We start from the raw sequence: 14,166 nt of genomic DNA, 5'->3' as shown, positions 1-14,166 counted from the left end.
GTATTAGTTTTGAGGAAGAAACTGTTTAAAATTGTACGCATATATTCAAGGAAAGGAGGATGATTTGAAATATAATCTTGGTATTTATGAGTTGAATTAAATTTTGACAAAAAGAGGTAAAATGTATCCTATGTCCTTACCCTGGTTCTAAGCTACTTTCCCACCAATTTTCAGTTAAATCGATTCAGCCGTTCTTGAGTTATAAATGGTGTAACTAACACAACTTTCTTATATACATATATAGCCGGAATAAAAAAAGCATGCGACCGAAATTGAATGATTCAAATTTTTGACAAATTAAAATATTGAAAAACAAAACAAACAAAAATTAAAAAATAAAAATTTATTGAAAAATGTTACTTTTTGGTAATTTTCCAATTTCTCTTAACATTTAGGAGGATGAAAAATAGATGTTTTCCGATTCTCCACCCTAGCCGATATGCACGCTAAGATTCACGAAAATCGGTCGAGCGGTTTCAGAGGAGTTCAATAACGTACACCGTGACACGAAAATTTTATATATTAGATATGTACATATGTACATATAAATAATCAGGATGACGAGAAAAGCTGAAATCCGATTCTCTGTCTGTCTGTCCGTCCGTCCATCCGTGCAAGCTGTAACTTGAGTAAAAATAGAGATATCTCGGTAAAACTTGGTATGTAGGTTTCTGAGTACAAAAAACAATTCGAGTTCGTAGATGGGCGTAATCGGACCACTGCCGCGCCCACAAATCGCCATTAACCGCAAACTTATAAATTGCCATAACTAAGCACTAAATTAAAATATAAAATTATAATTTTGCAATTTTGGAAAAGTGGGCGTGGTCACGCCCTCTAATATGTTTAAAATCGGACAACAATCACCTTTACTTCTCATATACAATTTAAAATTCCATTTGATTCTTTCACTTTCCAGTACACAAATCACAAAGCAATTAATATAAAGGAATAAAATTTTGCTGTAATAATTCCCTTAAAGTGTGGCCCTTTTGACCAAAAATTGTCCACTGTTCAAGACCCTAGGTACCGAATATGTGGACCCCAGTATCTATAGTTGACTTTTGACCGAAAATATCGGTTCTTATATGAGATATATAATTGAAATTCAGGGAATTCCTCCTCTGACAATGGTATGTCCGCATGTCAAAAATTGGTCGAATTGGGCTAATACTTCCCTGAGCCCCCATAAACCTAATATAAATATCGATCTTCAAGGTGACTTTATGCTGAATTTAAAAGCCAATATTTGAGTTATCTCAATGAAATTGGGAAAGCGTGTTTTATTCTTGACAGTGTATCCTTTTGCCTAAAATGGATATATCTGAGCAAAAACTTGACTTAGCCCCCTTAGAACCATTACGAGGTATTTCGAACATCCGGGTGTCTTTGCTCCATAAGATTGGGGATTGTATGTGAGGTACCAATAATAATTAATGGATAATATCGGGTCGATACTTATCCAACTTCCATATACTACATATAATGACTTTCGTGTTTCTAACAAATCTTATGCCGAATTTGTCGGCCAGTGTATGAGTTATAAGGAATATTTATACATATGGAATTTCTTAGATTCCGATCCTCTGGTTGACGTTTTACTGCGTAAATATATCCCTCGCTTTAATTCTAGCAAGATGCATGAGTATAAAATGTTCGGTTGCACCCGAACTTAGCCCTTCCTTGCTGATTTAAATCTACATATGTATGCCAAAACAAATCAAACCATAAACCAAAAATCTATTAAAATGAACATTAATTCAAATATTGTGCTGTGTTTTAGTAAATAATAACTAAGCAGAATATATGTACTCACCTAATATTTAGTACATGGGTCATTCGGAATGATGAATTCACCTTAATTACGTGTTCATCAGACAATCTACACTCGCCTCTGAATGGCATGGATGAAATCTCTTCTATTTGTTGAACTTCTTTTAGCCAGATTTGTTTTCGTTTATTATGTGAGTAATTATTGTTCTATAGCTTGTATTTAAATTTTCTTGAGCCATGGTGATCACAAAACTCAAAGTTATTTGGGCATCTGAAGAATTCATTTTTAAACAAGCGGAGCTCAGCTACATCTATAGTAGAGACAATTCAAAAACAAGAGAATGTTTGTCAAATTTTCTTTTGGTATAATATTCCTTTGTTCCGTTTCCCAAATCTTGTTTGGTCCGTAGTGGCAGTACATGAAAATGTTGGTCTCATCAAATTATAATATCAAGCCAATAATCTCATAAGCCTAATAATAACTCCTAATAGCAAACCGTTTTCCACTTCCAATTCATCTACCAAGAAAAACATCCACTGTTTCAAAATATTGCTAATCATTTTAAAATTTATTTGGAAGTGGTCTTATATCTTAAACGTTAATGGTCTGTCTGCTGAGTGTTTTAAATCGAAGCAAATTTTTTCGGCGAGCTTAATCTATTACAGAATATATGTATATAAATTCTCGTATCACGGTGTTCGTTGCCCAACTGTTCCGGAACGACTTGCACGAATTTGATGAAATTTGGAGTGCTTATCGGGTAAGTCTGAGAATTGGCCAACGTCCTACCTCAAATGTTGTTTTTTTTTGAAAAGTTTTTCGTGATTCAGCATTGAAAAATACATACAGTTTTCGCTCTTATACGTTCAACCCCTGATTTTTAACTTCGATGTTTATAATAATCTGTTGCGCCAGATATCCAAATATAATTTATTAAATTAAATAAAGTATACTTTAATTGTCTTCAACTCTACATCCCACTTTCAATTATAATACATTCCCCATTCAATTATAGTGTTAGCTAGTTTTAAAATTATTTCCTTGAAACAAATATTTCCTAAAAATAACGTATGTATATGTATAATGCAAAACAACGTATGCTGGGTCTGCTAGTTATATCATAAATGGCTTTAAGTTTAATTGAGAACAGGACACGTATTTTTGTTGGCATTATTCCTTTGTGGTGTTTAAAATAAACCAACTGAATGTGATCTTCCTCAATTCGCTACCCAAGTTTTCTTAAATGGTGCTACAATCATATCCCATCCCTTGAAACGCAATTGCATTCTCATTTAATTAATTTACTAATCTTACATAAAATGTAGTTTGCTTCCAAAAATTGGTAAAATCGCTAGAATTACTCACTAATCCCCATGTAACCCAATGATTATCTTTATTCTAGTTGACTTTACAACTCATATATCATTGTCTTTTTGGTAAAATTTATTATGTATATCAATTAGGAAGCGAGCATCTGATCAAAACTACAGGACACTTAGCATAAGTGGTTTGGTGGCATTACTGTTAAATCGGTCGAAATATTTAGTCAAGCATAAATATATGCATTCGGTACCATATGAGTTCATACTTGTTAGTCAACTTGATATATTGAATATTAAACAGAATACTTTAATGAAACCAATAATGCGCAAGATGCACAAGACATATTCAATGAAATTCCCCATAACGGACAGTCCTTATATCCGGACACGTCCCATAACCAGACAAATTTAATGAACATGAGGATTTCAGGACATGAGTATGTTCCAACGACCAGCACGGACACTATTTTAGTATTATTTCGTTCAAATTACCTCTGATGAACGGAAAAGATTTCATTAAATATGTCAACAAAATTGAGTACAATTTCTAGTTCCCGTTTTTTTAACTTCTTGTGCTGGCGTCGTCTGGTTCGCGATGACTCAACGGAAACTAAAGGCATAATTTTCATTCATTCACTCCAGCCGGACATTGTCTCGCATATATTAGTACAGAAGGAATAAAGTTTTGAGTTGCATCTTCAGACTCTTTTTCAACACACAGTTTTGACACGCCCCCATGGGTGGTCCATACAGTTCCCATAGCCGCACAAAAACATTATGTAAAAGCGAGAAACTTGTACTTGTAACAGTTTATTTTTTAAAAACAAAAATGAGATATCTAAAATGTACTTAAATTTAAACCATAGCAAAAAAATGTTCTTGAATATCAAAATAAGTGGGTACATATGTGTATGTTTAAAAACTTTTAAAAGTCAGTTCAATGGTGATCACAATATTTAATTGAGCATAACCAAAAACTTATATTATTACTACTTGCGGTCTGCTCAAGCTGCAAACGGTTGCCAATTTGTCATAGGCAGAGAGGGTTATTAATACCGCCCTAGCTATTAAAATTATCAATTCAGTATCTCTGTTCTGTCTTAGCTGCATACTTACACAATATGCACCTATAAATGGCAGAGTGGTAAGTAGATGTATCAGCACATGTCCGCTTATGGAGCTTGTGACTTCAAAGCAAACATGAACCCTTTATTTATGTACATATGTAAATTTAATATAATTATATCTCTGTTAAACATGATAGGTGAAATGAGGTGGCACAAAACTTATTAGCAAAATTTCAATAATAACACTAGGCATTTCTTAACAATTTATCTTATTTGGCAGTTTAAATGTACATACATAAACAATATTTACAATAATTTTTACGAACGCAAAAATGAGATTGCTATAAATAAGAACTTTTGCAAATTGTACACACATGTATGAATGTACATCATCATCACTATTTCAAGTGCAGATGAACATCATGTAGGTGTACATACATATGTATATGTTAGTACTCTACCAATTTGTATGAATTAAAAATGTGCGAAATGCATCCGGGTGTCCGGGAAACTATGTTATAAAAATGTTGAGTATAAGTTAAATATTACTTATTATGTAGATAAAATTGAATTCTAGCGGCATTCTCCAATGGCGCCAATTCTTGGATCGTATTAGCTTATATCTAGTTAGCTCACTTTGTTTCATTAATATGTCACTAATATTTGATTTTGTATGAAAGAAGGCCAAAACAATATATTTTCTGCTTAAGTTATTGACACACCTCCCCACTTATATGTCCGTTTGTGTTTTAATTATTATTTCTTTATTAAACTTCATTTTTTTTATTAAATTGATCTAATATTTCTTATTGTGATAACAGAAGTTAGGACGAAAACTGGTTCGATCGAATTAATACAATATAATATACATTACTTTAAATTAACTACAAATACTATAGAATTTTAACATTATTATATAACACATCTTTCTGATTATTGATTATTCAAGCTTACCTTTCATTCCAAATACCTTACAAAGCCATACAACTCTACAACTGTTGAAATGATACTGGCTATACAGCCCTTTCTATGTAAGAATGATAGTTTCCATTTTAATTATATATCATTTATTAATCAATGCAATAGGTACGTTTAAAAATTCACACAACACTTAATCGAATCGCATACATATATTTTATCAACTTTAGAAATTTACATATGTATATCTTATATATGTAAGACTTAAATAATATATTGATCGCACTATGAATATAAAATAAACAATGGATATTTGCTTAATACGTATATAATACATAACCTTTGTTACAGTTCTCACAGTTCCCATAAATTAAGCGCTAAGAATGATCTGTAAAAGTTTTATTAAAAGTACTATATTTCGGCACATAAGAACCGACCCCCAATCACAACTATTATAAGCAGCTATGTACATATATATAATGATATAAGCAGATACATAGGTATCATGACATACAATCTTTAATTGTAGAGATCAACCTAAACTAATTATAATAACCTAATGGTAATACATATGCATTCTTTACAAAAAATATTACATACATACGTACGTCATATTTTGAGTGCGCACGTACGTTTGGCCAATGTCTTTTTGATGCTGACTTCAAACTCAAACCTGAATTTGATCATCATCATCAGACTGGAGCTGCGAGCTTTCGCGTGATCTGCCTGGAGGGCTTCCTGGATTAAGAGTTGGACTGGGAGAACGCGATAGTACAATGTGCCTTGTAGGCGATTGTTGAGTAGGTGAGCATGGTGAGTACCGCTGATCTGTTGTTGCATTTATTTGAGTTGCCGGTGCTACTGTTGGTGCTATAGCTGGTAATGTAGGTGAAGAGAGCGGCTTGACAACAGCAATTGAATTAGTGTTAGATGTTGTACCAGCTGCCGCGGCAACTGCTGCCACAGAGGCGCTTTGGTAGTAGCTACTTAGAGAAGTAAGCGAATTGGAAGCTGATAGGTGGGAGAAAGGTGAAGTGGCAGAAACTGGCAAGCTTGCAAGCGGTCCTACATTATGAACTCCTGCGTACAAATTATAAGGAAGCGGCTTTTGCATTGCGGCAGCTGCCGCTGCTTGGCGATAATATAAATCAATGCTCGAAGGAGCCGGGCCAGCATGAGGTGACTGTGAGCCAGGGTAAGGCCATGCTCCCAAATAGGGTGTTCCACCATAAAGTCGTTGAAATGCTGCAAAGTTCCCTGCCTCCGCTAATAACTCCAATCCAACTGCAGTTTGCCGTTTCCATTTGGTTCTGAACGAAAAAGCAGAAATCATTTTTTAGTACTTATTAAAAATCAAAGCATCACAAATATAAATCCAAATAATTTATGAATTTTAATAATATTATCCTTATACTTATATTTAGTACAGTTATAAAAATCCTTTAGGCTAACATATCAAATCATTACACATATACGTAGTTGCATTCATACAAATATAAAGGTACATACATATGTATGTAAGTATTTATGTTCAATACACGTTACGTTTACACGTGTACGACAATGCATAAAACGTTAGTTTCTAAAATTTCTGTTTCAAAATATAATAAAATTTTAAAGTTTTTCACAAATATAAAAGAATATTCCCGAACAACAGACGGAACGGCACACAAACTATCTTCCTAAATTGTGACAAAAAAGTACCCAGAAATTGTAATTTAATTCCCCAGGTAAATGATATTAAATTTTTTTTTTTAATACAAAAACTTTCCTTAATTATTATGCTTCAAATATGAGCGCATTCTGTCAATCGGTTATCATACAGCAGCCGCTTAAGTCGGTACCTCTCAGTAGAACGTTGTGATTTTTACAATGGATAAAGGGCTTGCCGTGATTCAAAATACGGTTTTATCAAAAACAAAAGGCTACAAGTGATACAAAGCCTTCCAAGACGGTCTACAGATCGTTGAAGACATGCCTCGTTCTGAACGGCCTTCTGCCTCTTCTATTGCTGAAAATATTAAGTGTTAGAGAAATGGCAAGAGAGCTCGACATCTGTCGCGAGTCCGTTGAAAAGACTTTGGTAAATATTTTGGGTATGAAACGCGTTCTTAGATATATAACTGGTGATGAGACATGAGTTTATGAGTTTGACATGCAAACAAGTCAAGAATCATTGGAATGGAAGGAAAAAAACCATCCGAAACCAAAAACCACGCCAAAGCCGCTCAAAAATCAAGGTGATGCTCATTTTTTAGATGTTCGTGGCTTCATGCACCATGTATTTGTTCCGGAGGGACAGACGGTCAATAAGAAGTTCTATTGCGTCGTATTGAGGCGTTTGCAAGAGAACATCCGTTGAAAACGATTGATATTGTCGAAGAACAATTCATGGATTTTACACAATGATAATGCACCATCGCATCTAGCAATGAATATCACCGATCAACCACCGTAATCTCCAGATTTGGCTCGGTGTGATTTTTTCCTGTTCCCCAAATTGCCGGTGCGTGTAGAAGTTCGCAGAAGGAGCTCAAGGAAGTGATTCGAGGACTGAAAAAATCATTGGCATAAGGTATATGAAGGGAATTACTTTGAAGGCGACTAAATAAATTTTTGTAATTTGAAATACAGTTACATTTTCCAGACTTTGTATGTATTTGCTATTGCCAAACAAAATAAACATATTAGTTAATCCGCCAGGAAGTGTAAAGTTTTCATTCAGCGTCGACTATTTTTCTATTACCCTGTTCTTATTTTCGGCGTTCAGGTATTATATAAAAAAAATTCTAACAAATATCAATTTTTAAAATGCCGAATATAATTTTTTCATAATAGACAATGCTTAAAAAACATCACAAAATCCATACTCAAAACCCAAAACCCATTATCCAGGTTTATATACGCAGAAGCCGAGTTTTATACATACATATTTATGCCTTATGACTAAAGAAAATTTTTTGCATACATATATCTTTGCCGTATTATTGAAATAAAGTCAAAAGCCAACTAACCGACGATTTTGGTACCAGGTTTTAACTTGGCAATCGCTTAGGTCAAGCTTATGGGCAAGCTCTTGTCTTTCTTGAACGCTTAAATACTTTTGTCTTTCAAACGATTTTTCGAGAGTTTGCAATTGATGATCTGTAAAGGCGGTGCGCGCTTTACGTTGTTTTTTACTTAAGCCGTGCGTGTCATTGGTGGAACCACTTTTAATGCTATTTCCATCTTCATCTTTAGCACCTGTAATCAAAAAGATTTCATTTTTTAAATTTTTGTAATACTACATATATGGATATGAAGCAATAAAACTATAACCTTTTATACACAGTACACAATGATCACACGATTTATATAAAAATAAAGCCATATTGATTGTTAAAACATCTGGTTAATTTTTACTTTAAATTCTTTTATTATATATATTGTGCTCTCTGGTGTTTTTTACATTAAAATGTTTAAATGCTCTTAACAACTTAACTGCAGTGAAACAATATCCATTTCGCAAAGTTCGAAAACTGACAAGACACAAAATGTAGCAAATAACTTCGAATCCTCTTCCAATAACATATTGGCCATATTGGCGAGATCAGTTGGTATATTTGGTATGCAATATTTATGTATATGAAGATCCCAACACCTAAGTATTTCGGATAATAAGCAAGCTACTACCTTGCTATGCCAATACATGATATATAGTACATGTATATAATTATGTAATGTCTAAATTAAATAAAGAGAGAACATGGCGCTGCTTATCAGAGACCAATCTTCCTCTAGCTCTTACATTTTAGATATAAATTCTAATTCTGTTTGGCTTTTAGGCATCACAGTAAAATTAGGTCAGCATATTTTGCATAAAATGAGTAATTTGGTGCTAAAAGTTGGTGACTTTAATCTTTGATTATAATATAATTCACATTCTAATTCACAAATTGCATATGCAATATCAAATAGCAATTTCTTCTTCCAGAATTGTGAATTAATTTTTCATTTGATTTTAAAAATGTCTTCAAGAAATTAAGCAATATTACACACCTCTTTAATTTTAAAAAATGTTCACATATTTAGAGTTAGTAATAGCGACAATATGTTAGGCATACAATTTATTATTGGTTACATTTATTAAAACAATTTTCTACTAAAGAAGTAAAAAGCAAATATTTTATCAACTAAGATTAATCGTAAGTTAAAATTAAGTAAAAGTAAAACCACATATGAAATGCCTAGGTTCAAACGTAAATCCAAACTATAAGTAAATAAACAAAATTTAAATAAATTAAAAAATAGCAATAATTCTGTTCAATTTGAGAATGAAATAGTAGTTGGGGTTGTTAAAAGGGATAAGAGACAAATTGCTCTAATTGGTTTGAGAATTATATTTGAAGATGATCCGATTTTAAGGGAATACTAATATGAATATTGAATCTGCTCTGTTAAATTCGTATATCAATCTAACTAAATTGAAAATGATATAATAATATTTTGAATTTTATGGGTAGATATATACATATGTATATTCTATGTTGCCTTTGCACTTATTCAGCGTAGTCCTGTGCTCTATATGTACATATATACATATGAGCTATCACCAACTACCCAAAAATTTTTCCGTCTCCCCACCCAATATAAATTGAATCTCACCTCACCATTACTACAAACACTGTTATCGTCCAAGTGGCCACCGCTCCCAACTTCACTGTCACAATCTTCGTTGTCCTGGTAATCACTATTGTTATCAAAGTCGCGAACGACTGAAGTTGCATTCGCATAGTGTTGCTGCATTGCAGCCGCATATTGCACTACATTTATACCATTTGAACCGATTTGTGTTGCACCGACGGGAAAATGAATTTTTTGTGCAACAGCTGCAACTGCGCTAACGGGTGTTTGAGTATGTTGAGGAATTAGCGTGTGTGGTGGACCCCTAGAATGATGCATTTGCGACGGTTGAAGATGAGTAGAGTGATGGTGCAGGGTTAATGGGATTGGCGGTGGATCAGACTGTTGTAGAGATGTTGAGGAATCAAATGGTGGTTGTGAGCATTGAATAAACGGAGTTTGGGAGCTGCTGTTCCCACTGTGATTGTTATTATTTATATTTTGCTGTTGCTGTTGATGATGTTGATGCTTGTAAAATACAGCGGCCGCTGCCACGCCAGCTGCGTTGGCTGCCTCTACTGCTGCGGCGGCGGCGGCACTTCCAGCTAGAATATCGTTGATCATAAAACGTGACCGATTCGGTTTCAGATTCGACATTTTTTGCTTTTGTTCACTAGTGGTTGAAGGTGAAGTTATAAATGTCATTGAATCTTTCATGACCACACTATTTGCAAACACGTAAGGTGTAAAAATTTTGTTATAGCACTGTATTTTTTAAGAGTGGTATTTGGATTAATTTAATACAAAAATATCACTCAATCGTTGCGGTATGTAAATAAATTTCCACATTAACTATTATTAATTACACAATTAATTAACACGTTTTTTTCATAAAAACCGATTTCAACGGATATTCACGGAGTTTTAACTTTCTTCGCCACCGTCAAAACAAGACTAACCGCACCTGCAAGAATTTCAGCTACCAAGAGTATCGTATTCAACCGCGTCTGACTTTGCCAAGGGAAACTTGATATTGTGGTGGATGTTTAATGATGCATATATATTGTTCTCTTTTACGTTCGCTATACGTGCTACTCAAACATACTTGCTTATTCGCTCACACCAAATAACACCGCCATGTTTTACACTCTCCGCCTTTAATCCAACGCGAATGTTTTCTACGGATGGCAATCCATAAGTTCATATACATACATATGCACATGTATTTTAAACAAATATATAGCATGTGTTAACGTTTAATTATATCGTTCTTTAACATTTTAAGAGAAAGCGATATTCACAGGTACTTATGCATTATATACTATATGTGCACATACCTACATATATTTCTAATGATTCCTTATTTGTTAGTTGCAATATATTGAAGACTAACAGTGTTCTCACTCTTATTATTGAAATTCACCAAAATATATTTATGTACATGCGTACTATATGCTTATACTCGAGGTGAAATGAAGACGCTATAATATTATGGGAAGTACCATATTCCAAAATATGAGCATAATACGCATATGAACGTATAGAAACTATGTTATTATTTTAGGCATTTTTTCACCAAGCAGTTTACGAAATCTCACTAATAAATAAAAAGATATATGTTATTAATGAAAATATATCTAAATTGATTATAAGAAGCAGTATACGTATCTATCTATGTACATATGTACATGTACTCGTACTTACATATCTATGTATATACGAAATAGACAAACAATCATCGTCGCAAGCACAGCGAGTTTTATGTTACATACATACTTACGGTTTATATTTACATTTGAATGTATGTACAAACTATTAAGCAATTCTATAATTACTCTAGTATTGTAAACTACAAACCACTTCATCTAGCTATATGTCGGGTAGGCGGGGTATTGTCTATTTAGATGAAAATATTCTGTAGAAAATAGTTTGAGCATTTTCATAAAAATTAAAGTAGTAAAACAAATTTAGATCGGAAGTTTGTGGTTATGAGTGGCACCAAACAAAAACATCACACATTTATAGTTTATACACTAAAGCACTATAAAATCTGCTATGTATTAGCTCTATCACTAAGCATACTCTAAGCTGCGTAATTGAGTACATGCGGCTTGATTATTTATTTACATCTCTATAGGTAATTTTGAATTACGCATTACCGTTGAATACGATTCCACGTATTTACAATCAGTGTACCTCGAAGATACTATCCTGAGTCCTGAACCAAATTTAGAACGTTATCTATTAATTCCTTTGAAGAAATATAATTTCAAAGTCCAGGGCTGTACTTTTATGAGTTATTTTTCTGCCAATAGCTTGTAGTGCGTTGCATAAAGCAAAGTCAATCTCACGTGATTTAATCGCAATTCTAAATTTTTGCAATGTTCAAAAATGGCTGTTTTCGTAAAAAATTTTGCTCACATTAATTAAAAATCCTAAAGTTGTAGTAGCTTATTCTAACTGATCGTCTGTTTCATCGATTGAATATCGCTCATCATTGCGAATTTGCTCATTTCCCCCTCACAATTGAACTGTTTTATCATAAAATGTACATACATATGTATTTAAATAAGTATATGTTATTTTATGTGCAGATCAACAAAATATGCGCAATCAACACTTAGCAGGGGGCCCTGAAGGACCGACAATTTCTCTCACACATTTTTGTCGGGCATATTGCACAAATCAGTAATCTTATCAGAGGGTATATTTCCGAACGCATCCTACCTAATTTACTAAGTACAGTGTGAACAAGGCCTAACATACATACATATGTAAATGTCGATATTGTCTATACTTTAAGTCTGATCGGAGTGAGTGAGTGGCGTTATTTTGTTTCGTTTGATACTGAGATCAATAAATACTGGATTATTTATCTAAGGTTTGATATTTAAAATTGAGTAAAATAGACAGAAGTTTTGATTTTTTCGTTTAAACATTATTTCATTATGTCGAAAAGAACATATTTAAGTGGTTCACAAAAACGAAAAAAAAGTTACAGCTCAAAAAGGAATAACGGAAAAACTTCCAAAGCTCACTTCGTTTTTTACGGTTGAAGAAACAAATAAGGCGAGAGATTATTCATTCTCATCACCGCAAAACAAAAGTACCTCTGAATGTCACCAGGAAAAAGAGGTTACATGTGACGAAAATGACAAACATACATTAGACGCTGAACCATCGACTTCAAGCCACTGTGAATGAATAACTGCATGCTTAGAGAATGTATCTGCGTCTCCTGACCCTGGTACTTACTGTGATGACATTTTTCCGGAAGAAGTCCGTGATATTTGGATTCGAAAACGACCCGAGTTTTTCCAAAATATAAATAGTGACTTCTCTGAAACTTCTACAAGTTTTCCAGATTCAAAGGGTAAAACGAAAACTAGGTACTTAACTAAAAACACTTTTATTCGTAAATTGACGAATAGTGAGTCTTTACAAAGAAAATGGCTCCTTTATTCACCAGCAAAGAAATCTGTATACTGTTATTGCTACCGTCTATTTAATACCACTACTGGTAGTGGACATAATTTAAGTTCTCCTAATGGATATTAAGATTGGAAGCAGTGGCGCACGCAGGAAAAAAGTTTGGGGGGAGTTTTAGGTAAAAAGACAAGGTTTCATTATTTTATTCACAAATTGAAGTCTAATCTTCTTTTATTTTCAGCGTTCACTTGAAGCGACAGATATAGGGATTGTTGCTCCAATCTTTAAAAAACGATGCACTGTTTTGAAAATTTTTGCATCGCAACAATTCAACGCGTCTAAAAAAGTTTTGGATCTCTTTGTTTGATTTAACCAGTTCCTGAAAATATATTCAAAATTTTAGTTAGAAAATATAATCTGAAGAAAAGATTTTTAACCTTTTCCACATTCTAAATTCAGCGCGATCTTCTACATCAGCGGACCATTGCTTTTCTAAAACACGAACAGTCTCCTGCATCTCAATAACGTCAAGATTTATGCATTTATTTGGCAAAATGTTTTCAATTTTGGAAAGCAGCTCTCGATGTTTTAAAAATCGTTCATTGATTTGGTCCAAAAAATTATCTAAAAACGGTATATAAATTGATCTGCGGTAATATTCTTCCGGTTCGCCTTCATAATTGTCGCGATTAGTTTGCCGTTTCGCCAAACGCGGAATTTTGATTTCTAAATCTAATTCTACGGCTATTGTTTTAACTGATTCAAATATTAGTTTAAACGATTGTTCAGAATCCTTACGCATTTCACTAATTTCAGCATACAAATTATTTGCATAAGCAACGCAGCTGCTCAAAACACAGTCTATTTGCTGCAAACATAGGCTTATGTGTTTTGATAATGCAAAAATTGGCTTTAGTACGCACATAATTCATTTGTTCTATTCTCATTCACGCTCTAATCATTAGTGACAAGTGTTGCCGCGAGCTAGAAAAATTAAGTATATGTTGCCAAGCAAAAAAAGTATCAAAAAGTATCAAAAGCACAACCGTTGTTT

At 33.4% G+C, this 14,166-nt stretch overlaps 1 protein-coding gene across 1 annotated transcript; it reads right to left on the bottom strand.

Annotated features, from left to right (window-relative positions):
• Nucleotides 1–4,984: 4,984 nt before the first annotated feature.
• On the bottom strand, nt 4,985–10,630 carry LOC120775350 (homeobox protein B-H1-like). Its single transcript, XM_040105508.1, has 3 exons — nt 9,731–10,630; nt 8,096–8,324; nt 4,985–6,391 (listed from the first exon to the last, which is right to left on the bottom strand). The coding sequence occupies exons 1-3, from the start codon at nt 10,398–10,400 to the stop codon at nt 5,749–5,751; spliced, it is 1,542 nt and encodes a 513-aa protein (XP_039961442.1). The 5' UTR covers nt 10,401–10,630; the 3' UTR covers nt 4,985–5,748.
• Between the last annotated feature and the right edge of the window lie 3,536 nt (nt 10,631–14,166).

This window comes from Bactrocera tryoni, chromosome 4, assembly GCF_016617805.1.
Source record: "Bactrocera tryoni isolate S06 chromosome 4, CSIRO_BtryS06_freeze2, whole genome shotgun sequence".
In the NCBI taxonomy this organism is placed as follows: Eukaryota; Metazoa; Arthropoda; class Insecta; order Diptera; family Tephritidae; genus Bactrocera; species Bactrocera tryoni.
Note: the sequence above shows the minus strand (reverse complement) of the source record. Positions and strands in the feature narration are given on the sequence as shown.